This window comes from Phalacrocorax aristotelis, chromosome 1, assembly GCF_949628215.1.
Source record: "Phalacrocorax aristotelis chromosome 1, bGulAri2.1, whole genome shotgun sequence".
Taxonomy (NCBI): domain Eukaryota; kingdom Metazoa; phylum Chordata; class Aves; order Suliformes; family Phalacrocoracidae; genus Phalacrocorax; species Phalacrocorax aristotelis.
In genome coordinates, this window is record NC_134276.1 from 30291431 (window position 1) to 30315039 (window position 23609).

A 23609-nucleotide genomic window follows, 5' to 3' on the forward strand; every position below is an offset into this window, starting at 1 on the left:
TGCTCCTGTTAAAGCCAACTGAAGCTTACCCTTTGCCTCAGCTGGCATATAGCTGCACCCTCGGAGCTAACTGCCGATGTGGAAAAGCTACTGTGACAAAATAATTTTGAAGGGCTTTCTTCCAAATGAAGGAATAGTTTCTGTGGTATTAAACAGACTTATTCTGCCCACGAATACATTTATTTTCCTTTGCACTGACTTTATCTAAGCCCCTTGGTAATTGCATTTACAAAATGGGTTAAGAACATGGATCAATCTGGCTGGCAAGTATCCAAGTCCCTGTAAGCATACCAAGAAAAACACAAAGGTCACATCTTGTTAGTCTAATCAGGGAGGTATATCATACTTCAAATATTACATGCTGCCTGTAATTTAACAGGGATGATAATTTGGGGTATAATTGGTGATTTTGATCTGTAGAAAGGTGCAGTATCCATATGAAGTAAATAAAAATATTCTGATGATTCCTAAGTACCAACTGATGTGCAGGCTGAAAAATACTAGGAGGTCATTGTTTGGGTTCATATAACTGGGAAGAAGTGAAAGTTATTACACATGCTGTGGCATTGATAAGACTGTGAGAAGTCAAAAGGTATTCCTGTTACTTTAAAAGGCAGACACTATAATAGTTTTGAACTCAGAATGAGTTAAAAGAATATGAGGAGTCCATGGATCACCAAATCCAGTGTTTCCTATAACCCATGCTCCATCATATAATCCCTTTTCCTTAACTGACTATCCTATCTTGAATTAGCGTATTAACTTGTTAGCACCTGCTGGGTGGCTGTTATGTAGTTGGCCGTCAATATGTACAACTGCCCACTGACATCTATTTATTGTCAGGTTTTTGTTCCTGTGCCAGAAGAGTCACTTAGTGAAACAGCCTTCTCCCATTCCTGCCACTTACCTTCTGGTATATTTTCTGAGCACAGGCAGAGCTCCCTTGAGACTTATTTTGGCTAGGCTCAGATGACCCTACTCTTCCAGTTGCCATTTGTAAGACAGTCTCTCCGTTCCTCTGCATAGGGATGGGGAAGCCCTTCACTGTATCTGCACCCCTCTGAAGTCACCCTTCTGGATCCCAGGGCCGAAGACAGGTGAGGCCCGTGGGACCTTGTGCAATGGCACAAGCACTTCCCACCCTCCTTAGGGGATACCAGCTCTGGTACACACCAGAGACTGCATTTTTCTTTTCAGGGCTGTGTTGCACTGGTGGCTTGTAGTCATCTAAGTACACACAGGACATTTTCCCTTTGGTTTAGTTATAGAGCTCCACTTCTGATTGTACAGACGTGTTTAAAACTGGTATACGAGGACCTAGTCTTCATGACGTTGCAGTCCAATAGGTTAGATTCAAAGTCTCTGTTTTCCCCATTTTGCGTATATTAAACTTCTTTTGCTTCACCACACTTCCAATGTGATGATTTCCATTTCTGTAACTTCATTCCCATTTTCAATTTTGCCCTCCTGTTCAGCATCATCATCTTCACTGAAAGCAGAAATGAAAATTAATTGCACTTGGAGGCCACACTTAGCAGGCCTTTGCTCTTCTCTTTTGGTGCATACAGCTAAAATCTTAATTCTGTTTTTCTTTGTACCTGTTATTTCTGAAAATTTGCTGGTTTGAAATCAAAAGCCTTATTTAGAAGCCCTATTGTGGTTTTTTTTCTACCCTTCCCTTCAATTTACTTGAAACCAGTGCAAGATCTCATAAACCGATACCACATAGCAGAAACCTCCTGAAAAATAACAGGGAAAAGGGGACGTAGGTGAGTGTGGTTGCCATGTTAAAGTTTTGTGATGGTTCTTGTAAGCTTAAGTTTACAGGTTATTTCAAGCTAACAGAGATATGCCTACAGCGCAGGCAGTAACCCTGACAAACTGGTGACTCTTGGCAGATGGGCAGGGAAGTGGAATTGCCTCCTGTGCCCTACACATGTGCTTTCCAGCTCTGGCATGGGTGTCTCTGTGGGTGGCACCTGCAAAGCAGCATTGAAAGGTTTCACCTGGATGTGACTCGCCAGAGCACAGATGCCACATGTACCTGGATTTCCAGTCCCAGGAGCTACAAACCTAGAGGCACTGTGCTGCAGGGGGATGCAGCACGCTCTCTGCACGCTGGGAGGTCCATACAGCGGAATGATGGCACCCACAATGCCTCTTCCACAGAAACAAGGTCAGACAATTTGACAAGCCTCATGAAAGCAATTTACTCTAAAAAAAATACCCTTCTTTGAAATCTAAACAACAGTCTTCCAAAGGTGGGTGTCTACACTCCTTAATTTGAATGCTAAGCAGCAATAAATACCTCTGCAGTGCAGGCATGCACATTAACCTGTCTCTGGATTGCCACAGATACCCCATCAGCAGGGCAGGCAGCTATTAAAAGCTTGCTGCTTGTTATCCCCTTTATCTCCCTCGGATGTGGCATAGTGAAGCAAAGTATGCTGATACATTGCCCAGATATGGTACCTACAGATGCCCTAATAAATAAACTCTCCTTCAGGACTTGGTTACAAGCACTTGAGATGAGTTCAGAAAGAGAGTCTGTGGGAATGCCTCTCTTAGGCTGCTCTTCAGGGTGTATTTCTTTTCTTTCACCACCTCTCTCCCCATCCTGATGATCACTGTGCAAAAGAGAGATGCAGTTTGTCACCCTGTGATGCTAGAAAATAATGTGTACCATCAGGAATTCTGTTTGTCTTCCATAAAAATCTCATAACTGAGAGCTATTTTATAAACCCCTGTCAGTTCTGTGCCTGTATTTCTTGTAAAACTGCACCCATCAGCCATCATTTCTCCACTCAGGCTCATAATTCCTTCTCTCCTCATTCTTTTAAACAGCTATCTCATCTCACATCACTCTGCATAAACTGAGGTTGACTGATATCTGGATAGTATCATCCACTGCTTTCCTGATTAGTTATGCACACAGCAAGGGGGCTCAAGCTCGTTCTTTAGCAGTACTGCCCTGGCTCTTTCTCCTTGGACAGAGCGAAAAAAAAAAAACGGACGCCTCCTTTTCTGGCTGCCATTGCAGGTTAAGTTTTCCTGCACAAAACTAATGAATGTGTGTTGTCTGTTTCCCTGTGTACTGAACTTACCTGCAAAAGGATCCTATTTCCATCGTGGTCTTCTGTCTGCCACCTGCCTTCACTGATGGGGCTGCAAGGGTTGGGCAAGAGAGGCACAAGCTGCCCCACATCTTTTACTCTGAACTCCAGCACTGCTGACTCTGTTGGCGTGGGGGCCTGGCCCTTCGGAAGTTTTTTTAAAGAAAACTGAATGTCTATTTCCATGTTAGAATAGACAGGAAAAACACAAAAGTCTGCTTTTTTCTGACATACTGGTCTTTTCAGTATTAACTCATACAATTTCAAAATGTCAACAAAGTTTTCACTCCTGCAGTATATAGTGAAGCGGATAATTTCTTTCCCGTAGTGCACTGGGCGAATGGCCCACAGAGGAGTCTCTGGAGCCAAAGTGTAAAAGTCCTGGCTGCATGGCATATAAGGCAGGAACTTCCCATGCACTCGCTCTGTGTGGTGGTAATGCCAAGGTGGCCGCTGAAACGTTTCATGGAGCTGCAAGATCGGTTCTTCTCCATATTCCTCCTGCAGAAACAGAATGACGGCAAGGGCTGGCTGGGAAACACCAGCCTTACCTGGCCTTCTGTGCTTCTTGGGCACTCGTCTTTCTGAGACTCGAAACAGCTGGAGGTCTGGATGTATCCAGGCTAGAAGCTTATCGATGGCTTGCTGAAGAGTCTTGGATTCACCTGGGTCTGTGATAATATGTACACTAACAAGGAATGGGTCTTGTATGACTTCCACAGAAAGTTCACCTGAGAGTATAAAGAAAAATATCCTTTAAGATTTGTAACCAAGTTGTCAACATTTAGGTGATCCTCAAAGGAGAAACAGTTTACTCAGTCACAACTGGGCTTTTTTTTCATCTCTCTCAAGCTCACCTGCAATAAACTAAAAATAATGTAGAGATATAGCAACCATGAAAGTAATCAGAAGAGAGAGAAGTTTCATCAAGCATACCGTAAGAGTTGCTGTTTTTACTGAGGTAGCATCCAAAAGACATTACCCAATGTGTGTTTCTCTGTTAGAAAAGAGCTGCCCCATACAGATGAGAGGTAGAAAAGACAAAAATACTGATGTAGAGTGGGGGTGGAAGGGACACTAATGATGTGCAGAATGATCAGGGTGAACAGTGTTCGTCCCACCTTGTTTTAATTTGTGCCAATTGGCCCAGGGCATGGAAATCACACCACTGAACTCCACTCTATTACCTTGACGATGGAGTTTTCCACCCAGTTAAGAGTGTTCTGGAGGCAACTGTTTTAATAAGTAAGGCAAAGTTTGTAGGGAGAGGTAATAACTTTTATTAGACCAACTGATACAGTTGGGAAAAAAACCAGACAAGCCTTCAGGCATACAAGTCCTTCTTCAGGAAAAGATATTACTTGTCCCTACAAATCCTGCACTGTTTATATCTTCAGACCATCAAGATTGTAATACTACTGCTTCAAGGTTTTTATAAGATTAGGGAAGACTGGTGAAAGCTTGAAGCACAAAAAATTACATTTACTCAGGGGAAAAAAGAAACCTCTAGTTAGCCTTGGGAATGTTCACAGGGGCTCTATCTGTTGTTGTCCCTGAAACGTCTTTGATAGCTCAGAAGCAGAGCAATGGCTGGTTGGAGGGCAGGGAAGAAATTGTCACTTCAGTTCTTCTGGAGTTGCATGCCAATAAAGATGCGTATGAATGGAGATCCAAGACAGTTTAATAAATTATCCAGGTAATCTGGATATTTTTGCTGAAATGGTTCCCCCTGTGTGGTGTTCTGAAACCGTCTCCACGTCTGACACCCCAAGCCTGGGCACAAAGCCTATATGTGTGAAGCTTTAGAAAGGCTTCCCAAGCTTTTCATTGTGCAGATCACATTTAATAGAGGGATTGTCTCACAGGCTGTTTCCCCTCCTATTGGCAATCAGTATGAACCTCTCCCTCCTCCCTCCTGGCATCCGAATAACATTCCTGTGATACTTCAGCAATTCCTTTAATGGAAAAGTAGTATTATACAAGTAGTGTATTTTAGTTGTCTTTCAATACAGAATAGCTGCAAGACCCAAAGAAAAGCTAGATGCAACTGCATAGCTTTCCAGAGATGACCGGTAAACATACCATCAGCCTCAATTTAGAAGCTGCAGAAAGATGTGGTATGCAGAGCAAATGCATGCAAGCGTGCATTTTGCCTAGGGGAGATAGAGAAAAATCAAGTAAATTATCAAAAATACAATTACAGCAGAGGTCGTCTATCTCTGCATGAAATGGGTGATGTGGAGTGACTTTGTCAGATGGTTAATGGAAGAAAAAAATTGAAGCAGAAAAAAAATCTGTGTCAGTATATGGCAAGAGGCTTTGCTGTGGCAGTTGTTACTGGTAGGTCATTCCTTGAGATATCCCCTGTGGATAGTCACAGTGTTGGAGTAAGACAAAGGGGGTGTGGGGGAAGGTCCTCTCGTGGCCCTTTACATGGGACAGCAGGACAGGAAGGCAAACAAATTGCAGAGGACAGTGATCTAATAAAACCAGAAAGAAAGTAATCACCATAGCTACACAGTCATTCATTTTCTAAGACTGGAATAGAAGATGTTCAGCTCTTTTCTCCCTCTGTTTCCTTTGTTACACAAATTCTGTCAAAGCCTGCAACAAGTGACAGGCTTGATACTTATGCATATAAATGACTGCAGCTCTGAAAGAAGCCTGGCCACAACAATATGAAGCAAAGAGTTCCTGTCGGCTTCTTACTCTGCATTGGAAAAAAAAAAAAAAAGAATCCCTGAGCATGGCTTTTCTGCCCTCCTGTTGCTCGGCATGGTGCACGGACGCTGAACGGCTACAGCATTTTTCAAAAGTGGAGCCTTGTGGGAGCCAGCCCCAGCATTAGTATTCTGCAGCCATCACTGCCTGTGCCCATCCGCACCAGATGCTCACAGAGCCAGCCTCAGAAGACCACCAAAGCACGGCACAAAGCCACCATTAGGAGCTAGGGTTATATGAACCACAGAGCAAATTATCTTTTTTTGAGATAGAAGCAGCTATGCTGAAGGGGGGAAGCGTACAGTGTACAGGGGAAGATCAGTACAGAAAGAGCTTCGGTATCTATTTTATGTTAGCAAAGATGCTTTTACTGCAACACTTTCACACCTTTCATTACGTGGCTTCCGTGATTATAAAATGGCAGCCTTTTCTGTTTTGGTAAGAAAAAGAGAAACATAAGAAAAGCAGAAATACAAGGCAAGGAGCTAAGAGAAACTTCCCCTGAACTGATGATAAGTTGCAAATTGTTTCTATGTTGCTAACAAGTCGTTTTGCTTCCACTGACAAGGAAGTGGGGGGGAAACAACACCATTTCTCATGACACTGTTCAGTTTGCCCCTGGCAAATTGTCACAGAAGCAAATGAAAGCTCTGCATATGTATTAGCCTTCCTGTGTTACTAGCTAATCCCACAGAAAATATCAAAATGCTGAGGCATCTATTTGAAAATAAGCTCCACAGTTCTCACAGCTATTACATTTTTTTCTTTCCTATGACAGAAGGGGATTAGTTCTCTTTGAGTTGGCAAAGCACTAACATTGCTAAGAGGTAATTATTACAAGGATTGAAAGAGTATTTTACGATTCTAAACCTTTTACTCCTCTGTTAGGTAGTATTAACCACCCATGACAGGTTAAAGCAAACAGTCAGCAAAAATGCTGCAGGGCTGTCACAACTGGTGTCCGAAAGCTGGGAGCTGAAGCTGGCCTGATATTTTATGATTGAGCCTTGGATGGGTCCTTCTCTATGTATTATTTTTATTTTGTTGCTGATGCAATATTGCTGAGTGAAGAAAAGAAGAAGTCCTGCAAAGCAAAATGGCAGTCTTGCCCTGTGGTTCTTCCTCCCCTCCTTTCCCTGCCTAGAAACCAGGATCTTCTCACGAGAAAGACAATCTGGCAGAAAGCAGTGGGTGCCGTCAAGTCTGTCTGTGCCAGCTGCCTCGTTTCGATAGGACTCTCCTGAAATTCAAGCTGCCTTGTCTTGGGGACAAATAGGACAGGTACCTGTCTGTCTAGCCCAGTTGCTACATCCCCTGCTGAGTGCATGGAGAGAGGCTGCTGCCTCTGAAAAACCTGCAGAGGACAATCTTGCCTTCCGAATTCCTTTCCTCCCATTCACACTGTGGGGAACAGTTGTGCCTGCAGAGGACAACCCTCTTGACATCCAGAGCTGCCCAGCCCTCCCCTGGCCAGAGCTGCTTCGCAGGACAGCTATGGCGACAGTGGCAATCTAGTTACACAAACACCCATGGGTGAAGTGGGATGCAATGCGTTAAGTGCTCTGCTCCCTTGGGGGGGGGGGGGGGGGCAGCCACCACCCCGAAAGGTGCCATAAAGACTCTTGTCTTCAAGAGTCTCGTCTGTCAAGGTATCTGGTATCTTGCTCCAGTTGGCCAGGAAGGCAGGGCTCCTGGCCCAAAGCAGGCACAAGCTTCAGTAACTTCAAATCAGCATCCCTAGCAGCTGGGGAGCAGCCAGGCTCATCTGGAGGTACTGAGAACTGGAGCTACAACTCCTCCCTGGAGTATGTATGCATTTTACATTAAACCACACAACAGGCAAAATGTCCCTAGAAGAAATGCGCAGAGTTTTCTCCCATGCCACCTGAATAACCCTAGATTAGAGATGTCTCCCTCTTGCATTTGCTTTTTGGCCCCAGGACTCTTGCACACCTGGCTCCAGCAGAATGGTTACTGAGTAATCTGGCCACAACCTGGCAGTCTGGTCCCTCTAATCTAGAATAATAGAATCATAGAATCATTAAGGTTGGAAAAGACCTCTAGGATCATCAAGTCCAACCGTCAACCCAACACCACCATGCTTCCTAAACCACACCCTGATGTGCCACGTCTACAGGTTTTTTGAACACCTCCAGGGATGGCGCCTCCACCACCTCTCTGGGCAGCCTGTTCCAGTGCCTGACCACTCTTTTGGTAAAGAAATTATTCCTAATATCCAATCTACACATCCCCTGATGCAGTTTGAAACCATTTCCTCTTGTTCTATCGCTAGTGACCTGGGAGAAGAGACCAACATCCACCTCACTACAACCTCCTTTCAGGTAGTTGTAGAGAGCAAGGAGGTCTCCCCTCAGCCTCCTCTTCTCCAGACTAAACAACCCCAGTTCCCTCAGCCGCTCCTCATAAGACTTGCTCTCCAGACCCTTCACCAGCTTTGTCGCCCTTCTTTGGACACGCTCCAGCAATTCAATGTCCTTCTTGTACTGGGGGCCCAAGTGCTGTGAGAGGCCCAGGTTGCAGTCCCCCTGGAGCTTCCCTGCACAAAGACTTGTCCCTTCTTGGGGCAGTGCTCCAACCACTTTTTTATTTCAGGAGAAGTCACTACCTTCAGCAGTCTTGATGACATCCACTTTTCCAGTGGACTTGGCTGGAAATCCACTGACTGCCTAAAACCAGCCCGTAGCAGAGCTTAGGAAGGAGACAAGTAGTCTCCTTGAAATGTCGCTCCTAACCTTGTGTTGGTGAATCAATATATGGACCTAAAGACCTCTCAGACTCACCAGGAGATATTTAATAAAGAGTTACCTACAGGGTTAGGCAAACCTAGTAAGTACATGAGCTGAGTCCAAGGCAAGACTGACCATCTTAGGTGTATTATGAGAAAGGCTCATGGGCAGACACAAAGATGGAGGCTATTTTCATAAACAAGGAGCATCACTTTATGGGCAGCTGCAACAGAAGCCGTTACTGGACACCTCTGGCAGCAGAACCCACTGCTAGGTCATGCTTTGATGAATTATGCTGCATAAATAATCTTTTGAACAAGCAGGATGTGACAGATTCACCAGCTCCTCCATCCTCTTTCCCCGCTGTTTAATAGCATCTGACAAATGCAGGGCTGCAGGATAATGCGCTTCTCAGCATGCCCTGCTTTGCACACCACCTCAAACTCATGAAGGATGTTCAGAAGCAATAAGAAAGGGAATATTCTGCACAGCACAGTGACAAAAGGAGGAGAAACCTCTTTCACACTCCCATCAGAGCATTTTCCTGCGGAACTGCAAGCTGAATGTTCCCTAATGGAGATAATGGTGCCAGTATGCTCACTCCTCCAGCTGTATTAAGGCAGTAGAGACAATGCACAGCAGACCAGCGTACTGACAACCATGGCAAAATGATCAATCTGCTCCTCCAGATGGGCACATGATATAGGCTCTCTGAGCTGTTATCCAGTTGCTGTAGAACCAAAAAAAAAAAAGTACTGAGCAAAAGTAAAGCTGGAAAATTAAGCTCATTATCTGCCTGATGGAGATAAAAAGCTTTCTCTGGTACATTAATACGAACAGTCTTACGAGGTGTCATTGCCTTTAGTGTACAGCACGCAGCCAACCCTGCGGGAATGAATCTTATCAAAAAGTGATACTTACTGCCCACAGAGGCCCTGCGTGACCAAGTAAAGGCAATGGCAGATCTCATCATGTGGTACCTTTGCTGTTAGATAGTGCAGCAATTGCTGAAACTCCCCACTGTGCTACAGCCCCCAGTGAATTCTCATCCCTCCCCCACCAGCTACATAGCCCTGCCCAGCCCAAGGATAACCTTTCATGATTGACTTAAGCTGCTGTGGAAAGGGGCCATCTCACTCCATCTCACATCTTCACCTCGCCATGCGCTCCTGCCCACTCCCTTATGTTGGCCTGGGTACTTCTGTAGCTACACATCTTAAGCGGATCATGCAGCTGCACTCTGACACTCAGTCTCCTGGTTGCAGTCATATGGTCGATAGTGCCAAGACTGCCATCTCAACTTGCCTTCAGAACCATATGATCCTCATCTTCTTCATAGGAAACACAACCATTGTGGCCCAGAGTCATCCCACGGAAGGTTAGGTACCCTGACAGATGCCCCTCCAGCAGGAGGCTGGCTGTCCTGGGCTCCTTTTACAGTCCATGGTGAGAGACAGAATCAAATCTCAGATAAGGTCCATCACTCTCCACTGTCCACAAGTGTCATGGGAACCAAGTAACTCCACTTCCATCTTGGGCACCTCAGCTATGCAACTAAAATTGGAGGGAAAGTCTGTGGGCCTACATGCTTATCTTGAAGATCATTCTTGTTCTAGTATCTTATCTTATTTTGCTGTACCACTTTCTCAAACAGATGAGATGTGCTTTTGTGATGAGCATTATGGAAGAAAAGCTTTTGACCTGTGATTGTCCTGTCTTCCACTACAACCTCCAAAACCAACTTCTTTGACTAGTCAGGCTGCTGACTACTCATAGCAAAGTCAGGGACTCCACAGGTTACAGATATACTCTCAGTCCCTACTTATCTCCTCTCCTCATTCACAGTACTGCAGCCTTCTCACTTATCCCCTAACTACCTGGCAGACGAGAAGCAGTTCACACTTGGTATAAAGGTATGTGTGTGTTGCCTGCGGGCTGACTCTCCAGCTGTAGGCTGGGAGAAGAGGTAACTTGAACCCACATTACAGCCTTTTTTCTCCATGGAGACAAAAGTTCATCCCACTGCCTTTGATCCAGTTTGAAGAAACCTGTGGGAAGTTAGTGGCTCTGTGAAGAAAGATGGCACACATTCACATCATGCTTCCCTTCAAAAACAAGCTAAACAAAAAAGGGATGGGAGTGCCACATTGCGTTTCTAGCTGTGTAATCCCATGTCCCTGACACTACAGACTTCTCCTTGTTGTGTCTGTGTGTCATACCTAGGCTTTACGGAGCCTGTAGGCATGTCAAAGCAGAAGCTGTGCTTTACTGCATATTAAGCACCTAGCAAAATGGACGCCCAGCTCTGAGAAGAAGGTGTGTGGGATCTTCATGCAGAGAAACTGTAGGAACCCACAGTGGGTGCTTTCACACCATAGTTGCAAGCAAGCAAAGTGCTTGGCAATTCCTCACAAACACCCCCCAAGATAAGGATTTTTCCACCAATGCTGTGGTTTTCCCCATGAGCTCTTTACTCTTGCTGCACAGTGCTCTTGCAACCTGGTGTTATCCTCCCTCAAAATATGCTGCTGACACCATATGTTACATTGGCAATAGCTGTGTTAGAAATAATCAGAATTTCAATTTAGAAAAAAAATCCTTATTATCTACTTAATCTCTGGAGAGCACTGAAGCCTTACTTGAATACTCTCTTCAACCACAGATTTAGCTACTAACTTGCTGAAAAGCAAGAACCTCAAAATGTGTATTCATACACCTTCAGAATGCCAACTATTGTCATTTCCCCTCTTCCCTCCCACACAGTTCACACAATTGAGAGCTGTCTTGGAGTCTCAGTCTGCACATGTGTCCATGCCGCAAAACAGATTCACGTGATTTGGCATCTTCAAACTGTCTTAATTAGCTTAGCTGTCTTCACTCAAAAGCCACAATCTACCTCTATTTGCTCAAACGGCTTCATCACACAAAGTTTAATTCCCACAGGAGACCCAATACCCATAAGCGAAACAGTAAGGAAATTTTTTTTTTTTGATACCCTGAAAAGTACTCCTGAACTGTGGAAAAGAGCTAGCAATTGTCATTCTATGTCTTTCAGAAACGCACAAGAAGAAACAGTAATCAGAAATCCCTGAGTGGGGAACTGAAGCACATTGGCGAGCTGTTGCTCGCAGGATTTGCCCCAGTGAGTTTGGTGATGTTACTGGCACTAATGAGCCTGGGCCATCAGGGTAAGACATGGGACTTTATGTAATGGCGTGTATTGCTGCTAAATTCAGTCCAGTGGAGAAATACAGGGAAGGTGCATTAATTATTAATGCTCAACTATTACATCAAGTTGTATTATTGTTATTTTAGATTGTATGTAGAATTAAAAAAAAAAAGTCTCCTCACTTTCTAGGAGGGGTAGGAAGGGAAGAGGGCCTGAAACTGAAACACAGAGCGAGCAGTATTCCAAATGGCTGCAGATCTCCACTTTAGAAGAGTTAAGCTTTGCAAAGATGCACATCCTTCCCAATCATAAAATTTTCCTAAAGAAAGATATGGATCATTGTACTTGGCAAGAACCCAGACACCAATCTTTGGTATTAATATCAGATTCTGTACAGAATTGCAATGTGTACTAATTCATTAAAATTCCCATCAACAATCACTAGTTAATCAAAAGCTGTACTATGCATGTCAGCATTCAAACTGAGTCCAACACCATACTGCTCAAAGTCCTTTGATTGCAAGCATTGTATATTCTTAAAATCCGACTCATGTGCAAAGCTGAGTCTCTCAAAAATAAGTTTTTTATAAAAGGGCAGAAAGAGCATTGCCTTAAAAAAAACAAGAAACACTGTATACTTGAGCAGCTGACAAATTTGGTCCAACAATGAGCTCCATACCTCACACAATGTACTCTAGTTACCTGAGAGTGTGATTTTACGATGGGATTAAGACAATTTAAGACTTCACTGCTGGCACTCTTCCCCCTACTACTCCCAGTGAAGTGTTTCCAGTGCTGTCCATGTGCCAGGTCTAGGTGCAAGCTGAAGCAGCTTGCTGAACAGACTGAGAAGAAGCCTTCAGACAAGGAGTAATCAGGATTGTGCCTTCTGGTGGGAGTCAGAGAATTGATCTGGCTAAAAATGTTCATTTTCAGGTAGACCTCTTCTTTTAATCAGTTTGTGCTTTTGCACAAACCCCCCTGGTATCACAGAGGTGGCAAGGAAACCCAGCCAGAGAGAAGGCAGAAGCCACAACAAAGCATCTACACTCAAGACACATCCAAAGAAAATATGGGATCAAACCCTGAGGCATGGTCAAGCATTGCCATGTTTGTGTCTCTGCAAACAATCAACAATATTAGCATCACAGCAAAGGAGACATTTGGACTTGACAGTAGTAGAAAGCTATTTTGAATCTCATAATCCTTTCAGCTGATAGCAGTGTGCAGTTCAAAAAACCTACCCCATACCAGCTGGTGGAAAAGGGAAGCAGTAATAGAAAGCATGCTTTGTCTTGGTGCTTCATCCTGATCCCATTTGGTGGCAGCCAGGAGTCACCTGGTACACATTTCATGAACCTTTTAGAAATTACAGATACAAGATTTTTTCCCCAAAACTATTAATCAACAAATACATGGGACCAACAAAAATGAGGCAACCAGTGGACATCTGCTGCTCTAGAACGTGGCACGCACCGACTACCAAATATCCCAGCTCCTCACTGAGCTTGCATAAATAAATCTTATTTATTTCAAAAAGTTCAAATTAAAAAAACCCACCATGATAATGTACTGTAGCCATAAAATGAGGATTCTAATTGTTGGCATTGTCAAAACAGCATGCGTTTAGTAGAAACTACCTTAATAGCTTCAGCCTTCACAAGTTTTTTGTCATTTGACTCAGTGAGTCAGGTGGCTTTTCATGTTCTACTACAACTGGTGTCTCTGAGTCAGGAGTCGCCATGAGACAGATTTCTTTTTTTAGCTTCCCTCTTTGGGCTTTAACAATTCAGACAGACGTTTCAACAATTTCTAGATCATTCTCATCACTGTATCAGCTGAACTTGGAATGTCAAGATCTTTCCTGCAAACCATTGCTCAGGGTGAAAGACCCACTAAATGGCTGCCTAGATCTTTGTGGTTTTCTGGGACAGCAGCATTAACACTTCCACAGAGGGAAATTCAACCCACATCACCTAATAATCCAATTTAACTTTCTCTGAAATCTTTCCTGTAAATTTTTGCTAGAATAGTGTGGCACTCGAGAGCTAAGTGTCTATCAAAGATTTCCTATGCTTCTGAATCATGCTTGGTAATGAGAAAGATGAAAATATTGGCTTATGTGGTTTTGATTATGACTATGTGTGCTTAAAAAAGGAGCTAGAAAAACATGCTGATTGTCATTCATACACAAATTATTATTATTATTTTAATAACTAGTCCATCTGCTGTATCTGTGTGACAGGGAAAAAAAACCTGACCGGATGTGGTCAGAAAACAATATACAAAACAACAAAAACAAAGTTTTCATAGCTCTGGTCCAGTAACTGTTTAGGGTACACTTACACCCCCTCAATACAGATATCCCAAGCTAGCACTAAACCAGTAGGAAGTATTTTGGCCATGGTACACACAGTTTGGTGCGTGCTATGTGATCCCAAAGATTAAAACTCTGATTTTAGCAAAGAACAGAGATGCATGGGTCACTCCAAGTAAATACACTTAAACAGGAACTTCAGTCTTTACAAGGGGAAGGGTATGCTTGTGGCTAATGCCACACACTTGGCATGCAAAAATCAAATCTAGATTTGATTTCAAGCACAGTTACACATTTGTTTGTGCATGTCCTTACACATGACTGTGCCTCATTTCTTTTTTATCTTCTCTTTCCAGCCACTGCCCATCTTTAGTCATGTCTTTAAGGGGATGTTTTCTCTCTACTCTTTATGCTTCTGAATAACCATGTGCAGTGAGACCAACCTCAACATGCTATCACCCTACTGGAAGAGCACACTAACCTCAACTTCTCAAAAGGCAAAAGTGCTAATAACAATGTTGACTCAATATCAACAACTCCAGTACGGTTTGCAGGCAACGGTGCTTGGCAGCAGTGATAACTCCGTGCCATTCCTGACATAGGCAAGTGTCCATTTGCAGGTCCTGAAAATCAGGATGCATCACCTGTGGATGCTTGTGGACGAGACTGGGATGCTGGTGGGTCTGGGAGGGGGGGATGGTGCTGTGTGGTCAAATACCATGGCAAAACAGGAAGAAGTTGGTTAAAAACTGTGCAACTGAGAGGGAAAATTAGGGACTGTAGGGCAACAGAGCCTGCTGATGTTGCTCTGGGCTGATGATTCAAACTAAAATATAGGCAATTTATTTAAACATAAGAACAAACTTTTTTACAGTGAGGGTCGTCACTCACTGGAAGAGGTTGCCCAGGGAGGCTGTGGGGATATTCAAAACACGAGGGGACATTGCCCTGAGCAACCTGTTCTCAGTGCCCCTGCTTTCAGAGCTTGGACTAGACGATCTCCAGAGGTGCTTTCCAACCTCAACTTTCTGTGGTTCAGACTATACTTTTCTACCCTGTACACAAGCAGTTGCTCCTTCATTACGGTGGAATTTGATGACAAGCAGCTATATAAACATGTTTCACACAGCCAAAGATTGCTAGGTGGCAGGTAGCAATGGCATTTTCCTTCTTCACACAGCCACAGTGGGAAACAGCATTTCTCTTTCCCTCTAGCAGCATAAGCATAAGCCAGGCAAGATATGCAGAACATGCTCACTGTCTTTTTCACAGAAGCTGACACTTCAGATTTCACTACTGTATAAAACACCTGAATTTGCAATATTGACAGATGCTACAGGCTAAGAGCTCTACATGATTTGGGTCCAATTTCCTCTTCCATTTTTCCACATACTTTAATTAGTCTTCCTTTTACAATAACACCTTCTGGAAATGCAGCGTGATGTTGGTAAGCCCACTGTAAACTGTTTTTACAATTGTATTTAATATGGCTCATTACCAGCCATTGTAAAAGCATCTTAGTTCTCTATAGAAATAAGAAATAATATACTACAGTATATCTTTGTATTGCAGTAAAAGAATATAATTATAACCTTCCACTTATTAAATTACATTGTTTGTAGACATACTTAGAAGATACCCAGTCCAGCAGTGCCTGGGTCAGAACCAGTTGCCTAACTTAAAGTAGGCAACTATACTGTGAAATTTTAGTTTTGTGACAGATTTTTAAAAGCCCAAATCAAACCCAGCCCCCTCCCTGCTCCTGGTTATTTTCCACCACCTTTTACAGTTAAGTGAAGGCAGACAGATTTTGAAATGATACACTAGTAACGGGAAGCCATTTCTGCATATGCTGTTGTTACAAGGCACCTTACACCTGCATAATAGTATAGATTCTTACACTCCTGTAGCTCCCACGATCTCTGCAACCAGGAAGGCTACATGTTTTTTCGTCAAAAGCTCCATTACTGCTCATATTGACAGATGTGATCCCTTGGTCTCTGGAGTGTTTGGTAAGAAAAATTCTTAAGAATTAGAAACGGGAGAACTTCTGGAGGCACTGGCTTTGCCCTCCTCTATAAAGGACCTAGCGCTCAGTCTGGATCTGACTCTCTAGTTTATAAAGGGATAACATTTTCCTCTTCACATTTCCTTCTAACAATGCTTATGATCTAATAACTTGAATAGAGAGGGAAGAGGAAGATTCTTGCCAGGTAACATGAAGAAGCGGGTGCCATGGTGGGGAAAAATAAAAAAGAGAAAAAGAGACAAAACAGAGCAAAAGAGAGGGGCAGCATATTGTTACAGGCACGCCGTATGGAAGTAATGTGAAAACTGTCCTGGAACTGTGCCTTGGCAAGCTCCGAGCAGGGATGGGACAGGTGGCCTAACACTGACCCCTCACAACCTACCTGATGGACTACATCGGCACCTGAGTAGCTTTTGATAGGTCCTCAGAATGACAGTGCACACAAATACATAATTTCTACTTCTAATGAGGCCCTAACCTCACATCTGCCTTCAGAGTGAACACAGTTACTCAAAATGAGAGCAGATAAACACAGCACAGAATTTGCAAAGAAAGGTAATGCAGCTTCAGGAAAACTTCAGGAAAACTTACCTCAAATTCAGGACAGCACTATCCTTTGGGCAACCATTGTTTTTATTATTTGGATATTGCCACTTGACTACCTGCCACTAACTTACCCTGTCTTTAATGAGAATTGCTAGGTGTCTAAAAAAGACTAGAAATAAGTCTGAAAGAAAAAGGATGTCGGTTAGGGTATGTCATCTTGGACAAGTTCAGGGCGCTCACACAAACACAAGGTTTCAAGGGGCTTTTCATAAACAGTAAGTACTGTAGAGCTGGTGGTTTCCCATTCCCCATGGCCAGATCCAGCACCAATCAGGAAATAAAATCTACCATCCAAAGTGCCATTAGGGCAGCCTATTTCAACACACAGCTGGTGCACGGGGGTAAAGATAGAGCCTTAGCACATCACCCTGCCTCTGGAATCAAGAATAAGAGAAACCCTGTCCTTACTAGCCCTCCATAAAGACTGCAAGTTTTGCACATGAGAACTCTTGCCACTTGTAGAGAAAACAGAGTCCAAAACCAGCCCAGGGAGCTGATGCAGATGACACTGACAAAACATTGACCAAATCCCAGAGCAATGATCTGAATTTATACTAGCATAGGAACAGAATACCAAACAGAAAAAAAAATTATTAAACAGGAACATGCTTAGTTACCCACATATTTGTAAATCTGCCAAAAGAAACTGTCTTGCGCTTAATTTTTAGAATCAGAAAGCGGATGAAATTCCATGGGTTAAGGAAGTATGCACAGCACGGAAATAAAATTTTAATATCCTGGCTCTCAGGTTTACCATGGAAGAATACAACATCTAAAAACATCCCAGAAGGACTCAATCATTTCTCAGCTGCTAAATGAAAGGCAGGGGAGCAGGGGAAGGGAAATTATCAGCTTTCCACCTGCAAAGCAGGCGAGTGACAAGCCCTTTACCTCATTGAGAAGCACAACATGAACGACTGCGTGCTACAGGGTTTTACTATCTCACATGCTCTAAAATTTGCCACAAACTTATATCTTCTCCCGTAGGGACAGTTTTGTGTTTCATTTACCGTCTTAGCTGGAATGGTACAAACGTGTATCCAGGCAGCTCCCTACTGATTGCCGAGGTGAAAATGTCGGGGGTGGGGGTGGGGTGGGGGGTGTGTGTGTGTGTGTTAAAAAAAAACCAACAAAACACTCCCACAATTATTTCTAAGACAACCTGGCTACACTGGCTCCAGAGATGAGTAGGTACAGAATATTTCAAATGCTACAAATCACAAAAGCCTTGCTTCAAAATGCCCACTTCTGGTTTGAGCCTTTCTGAAGAGCCATTATCATAAATGTTGAGATTATGCAGAGGAGGAAATAAGCAGCCCCCATCAAAACTCTTCCTCCCTGGGCAAAAATCATCCCTGAAACACATAGCTCAAAGCAATTTGAAGATAATTAAAATGTTCATGTGCAGAGGCTGTTGCTTATTGTGCTGACCAATGCTAATTAATCATGTCTTCGTGATTCTAACTCTCTGTATCCATATGCCACCTATGGTCTTCATATTTTGGTATTATGTACTTTGGGTAAAGGCCTCTTCTGTGTGTTTAAAGTGCCTAGCACAATTCCCTCTTGTATATGATTAGGGATCCCTAATGGTATTGAAAACCATAATTGAAAAGGTAATTGAAAATATGAGCAAAAGGAAGCTTAATACATTTTCTAGATTAATGAAGAGCACACCAATGGGCAAAACATCCTAATAAGACAAAGCATACCTCCTGCTAAAGAACAAAGGGAAAAGTGGCTATACACACCAGAATTCAGAAAAAAAAAAAGGTCAAAATTAATTTAGTACTTCTCTTCCTTGAAATCACACTGCTGAACCTTTCAAAGCAGTAATACCTCAAAACCTAGCATCCAGCAGACAAGTTTCCGTGGCCTATTTACTCGGCTCAGTAAGAAATGGCAAAGTGGCACACAGTCACCCTGACAACAGCCAGAGCCTGCACCACATAACTGCTGCATTTTCTTGCAGAAATAAACACATTCTGCAAACTTTGGTACTCTTTGCCAAAGTATGTGGTGTACAAAACCACAAATGCTAGATGAACGCTGCCAGTAAAAAGCATTTTGGGGTTACCCAAAGCCAGGACAAAAGGGCAAAGAAGAAAAGAATTGAGATGCTGCATAAGACTCAAGGTCCAACCAACCCACCAGGCAGGGCTTTGAACTGCTGAAGTAGTACATCACCCACAATAACTGCTGCCATATGCTTAGGGAAAAAAAGTACTAGAAATAACGGATGTACAGAATGATCCTCCTATTGCCATATAGCAGCCGATGAGATTTTACTTCTGACTTAGGGGGTCTAGGGTTCCTGTATCGTTTTGCGTTGGTGCAAAGTCCTGCAGTTTGTTCAGCTGCTGTCATCGCAGCAAGTGATACAGGCAGCTGTAGTTAATTCACCTGCTAAATCTTTCTTATCCTTTTCTTGGCATGTTTGAGGAAAACCATTGTCCAGTGGAGTTCATCGAGAAATTTAGAAGATTATTCATTTATTAAACAGTGAAACAGGAGCCTCATTGGTACCACCGAATAAGACCCCTGTAAAATCAAATTAGCCTGTAATCCTTCCGGTTTACATGAGCTCCACTTCATTAGACCAGGAGCTTCGGATGAAGCAGCTGTAGCTAATGGAGATTGTTTGCTTTTTAATTTACAACAGCTTACTTTGTATTATGTTAGCATCATTGATTAGACTGCTTTCTGTATTATGAATGATACCCCTTGCTGAATCTTTTCTCCAAAGAAATTAAAATGGCCAAATTGCCTTTTTTTTCCTAATATCTCTTCCCCAATAATCTTTCTGTCAAACGTATTATGCACACCCTGACTGCCAGCCTCCGATACGAACGCATTTCTATTTTACTGAAATTCTTTTACGTAGCTGTTTCTGTTACTCTTGCACTGTCTGACCAAACTGACCATGCAAGCCCCACAAAATGCAAAGTTAGATACTGCTACTTGTGAAGCTGTATCAACATAATTTGCCTTGGAAGCAGAAAAGAGAAAGAAAGAAACTGTCCTGTCTCCTGAACTTTTGTGGTTTTGCTGAAATTATGCTACTTGTACTTGTACTGACAAATTACTGGTATTGAAATACAACTGTAATCCCCACTTATTCTGGACGGCACGGTCAGCAAGTCAGTGAGGTGACAGTTAACATAACACACTGTAGCTGCACACAACCAAAAATTACCCTTACGAACAGCTCATTTAATAAAACCAAAGATTACAAATTTAATTTGTTACCTTTATTTGTAAATCATGCAGCAGTAATGCAAGGTTGGTAAGGAATCAAAACCAAATTTTTAGATGAGAAATACTTTACTTACACCTTGTCTTCTGAACTTATCTGCCAAATAAGCACTTCTACTAAGCAAATAATTATGAGTCATCACCCAAAAAGTGGAGGACGCTGGCAGCGTATTCCCCAAGCCATCACCCAAAATTGTGAGCTGAGGGGGTGGTGGGGCACACATCTTTGTAACCAGTCAAATCCAATATGCTGTTACTATCACAGAAAAGTTGATTGCCTGGATTTTGCTCCAATCATTTCAAGAATCACGTCTGACAGCGAGGAAACCAGAAATCTATTTAAACAACAGAATTTAGGAAAAAGCTGCACTGACTTCTCTCTTTCTCAGATACACACACACACAGTGAGCAGATGGAAGAAAGACAGCAAATGCCCTGCTAGTCACATCAGCTCAGAAGCCAGACATTACGAACACTGTCTGATCCAGCTCTTGTTGAAATCAATAAAAGCCCTCCACTGAAGGCCATGGGAGTTGGAAAATAACCCTCTCCACACTTCAGCCAGAATGTGTGAATGAGAAAAAACTGACAGCTTTCTTCCCCTCTGATTTTCATCGTGCTTAAAGATCCAGATTATAAAACACAATTAGTCATCTGTGAATTTTTGATCTGCTTGCTGGGCATAAATAAAGCTCGTGTCTTCATGTGAATCAGGGAGACAGGCATCACCTTGCACTTTGGCAAGAGAGATACTAGTAGCTGGGCATGTATAGGCATTATTTATTTCAAAGTGCTGTGGATACAGTATGTCCTACAACTAAGAGAATGGTTGGAGTGGGTACATAAAGGACTGAAAAAACGCTCCTTGTTTAAAAAAAAAAAAAAAAGCCATTTTGCACTGATGAAAAAGAAAGAAAAAATTATCCAGATAGCAGGATTCATCTTTTATCAGTTGGATAACCTGAAATTCAACTGGCAAGCATAAACACCTAGAAAGACTATGACTCTTACTAGAGCATCTATCATCTTTGAAATCAAAGAACTGCTTCACAGAATTTGCTCTCAAGTGTTTCATTGGCATCAGCTTAAAATAAGCATTTAGTTATTCCTGTATCCCCCAGCTCTAACGACGTTCATCACTGCAAACTAATTTGGCTGGAGGACCCATTCACACTGGCCACGCTGTGTCTACAGATTTTGTTCTCATTTTGCCTTGCATTCTTGTGAGCTCCAATATTTATGACTTTACACATGGTCATAAACATCCAATCAGTTTAATCTTCTACACTGTTTCTAGACATAGATCCAAGAAGAGAAGGAACGGGGGCTTTACTGTGTCAATGTGAACTCCATCATAATACTAGGTTTATGTTAATAGATATTAGCAACCAGAAAAAATTAAAAATGAGAATCAATTTCAAAAAAATTCTCGAAGTTATACTCACTGCTGGTAGAGGACATACGGCTGTACTCAGACCTGCAAGACAAAGATTTTAGTTAGACGATATCAAATATAAAGAAGAAAAATGAAAAATGTACCAAATCTAACTCACATTGTGTATTAAAATAGTTTAATGACCATTTAGCATTATTTTTGTGCTAGGATAATAACTGGAACAGGTTTTGAACATGGCCTCTGAAAAACTGGCACCTTCGATGAATTTTGAAAACACCTATGTAGAGTGAATAAAGCAACCAGGCTTTTATCTAGGGGCTATTCACACTGCCTAACTTGAGGCATAAAAATTAAAGCTCAGAAGGCTCTCTAAAAGGAAAAAATAGGCTGCTTCAGACACAGGTTAGGAGAAGTCTACCATATTTTGACTCTGCTCATCATCTTCCTCACCTTATATCCTCTAAATGGTTTTTTGTTTTTTAAGAGAATACCATTCAAATAGCAGAATTTTTGTTGTTTTTTGGTCACAACTGGCAGGGAAGACATAAAATGAGTACCATAATATAAAAATTTAGATGACAAAGCTTTTTGCTTTAGGAAACCCTTTTCCTCTTCAAGACATCTCTCAGTAAAACCACAGGCCCACTGGTTCTACTTCAGTGCATACTGGGTTACCCCTGAGAAAGTCAGAAGTTACGTATTTTGAGCAACCATGCAATTAATTATGCTGCTGGGTATAACCCCAAACTCCTGAAAACCCTATTCTGTGCTGATTAAAACTCATAAACATGCCCATTTACATCCTAAAGATTCAGAAATACTACGGTAAAACAAGTATGCCAACACTGAATATACTTCTTGTAAAAAAAAAAAAAAAAGTTCATTTCCACTTCTGAGGCCCTACCTATGACTTCTGTGTGCTTGGTTTTGGAGTTCAGTCACACGGCCTCCACTCCCTTATTCTCTGGATTCCCAAAAGAGACCCCACTTGCCAGAACTTGCTGCCACAATTAACGTCTCGTATGTATGCCCTGCAGTGCCCCTGAACATAACAGGCAAACTGTTCGGGGAGTCATAACAGCGTTCTTGGATCCAAACCTAAATGCTTGGTATATATAAATAATTGCAACAAGTTTGCAATATTGCTTTAAATTAAAAAAACATGTGAGCCTTGACTCCTAAGATATTTGTCTGGAAAAAGATACCATCTAAGCATATTCTCAGGATACCTTCATACTCTAGGCTCTCAAGCATCCAAGGGAAAAAAGGCCATCAACCCCATGTGACTATAGTGGCTGCTTTTGATTTTAATACGGACATATTCCTGCAGAAGAAGCAAAGCAATTAATGTCATCCCCATATTTCACAGCTCCACGCTTAGCACTCAGTATCCTGCAGATCAAATGCTAAGACTTCTGGTTTAGGTGACAAAGACCATGAGGAACTACCCCGAACTCTTCTTGCTAATCTTGCTGGACTGCTGAAAGATGACACAATTGGAATTTTTCGTAATATTGATGAAAATAAATCCACCAATAGCATCAAGTACCGTGAGGTTACTGAAGTTTTTGAAGGAGGTCTGTGCAATGCTGGGGAGGAGAGTTGCTGATGGGGGCTTGCAGGTCTCTCTTGCTCTCTCCCCTTTACTAACTCCTGCATCCCCAGCCACTTTGATAATGCCAGGGAGCAAGGAAGCATATTTATGTCACACATGGCAGAGGCCACAAGATTAGGTCATTAGCAGCCCCTCTCAGTTGCCCCATGTACCTCTCACGTAGCACCTCCTCTACAAATAAAATGTTATCCCTCAACCAAGCTTCCCCAGGACCCTTGTGTATCTGGGAAAGGCAGAGGCAGTAACGACATGAGCAGAGGAGACCTCCTCCTTTCTACTGCTGGGCCATGTACACACCACCAGTCCAGCTCTGGGCAGGAACCAAGTGGAAGCAATCCCAGGGGCTGGCTGAGTAGGGCTGTGCGGGCCATAAGGCTGCATGGTATTTTCAGCACCAAGTCACACTGGTATCATTTGGCACCATGCATATCTGGAAGAGTGTTAAAACTGTGTAACGTGCCACTCTCCACAAGCCCAGAGGCAAGCAATATACATCCAGCTGCCTCCAAGCATCCTAAGCAAAGCTTCATTTAGTTTGCACTCCTGTTTGAAAACAGCCTGGGGCTGTCCTTCAGAGTATCTGTGTTCAGCAGTTGGTGGCTAATTCAATATGAATCTGCACTGCTTGTATTTCAGACAGA

The 23609-nt window shown here is 42.7% G+C and overlaps 1 protein-coding gene across 1 annotated transcript in view; it reads right to left on the minus strand.

The window, feature by feature from the left end:
* Positions 1 to 23609, minus strand: part of FAM124A (family with sequence similarity 124 member A) — a 45698-nt gene that overhangs the window by 12859 nt on the left and 9230 nt on the right. Inside the window, exons 2-3 of the mRNA XM_075086273.1 lie at positions 21403 to 21434; positions 3105 to 3844 (exon numbers count right to left, since the gene is read on the minus strand). Coding sequence (XP_074942374.1) covers positions 3105 to 3844; positions 21403 to 21434 — 772 coding nt within the window. The remainder of the gene's footprint in view (positions 1 to 3104; positions 3845 to 21402; positions 21435 to 23609) is intronic.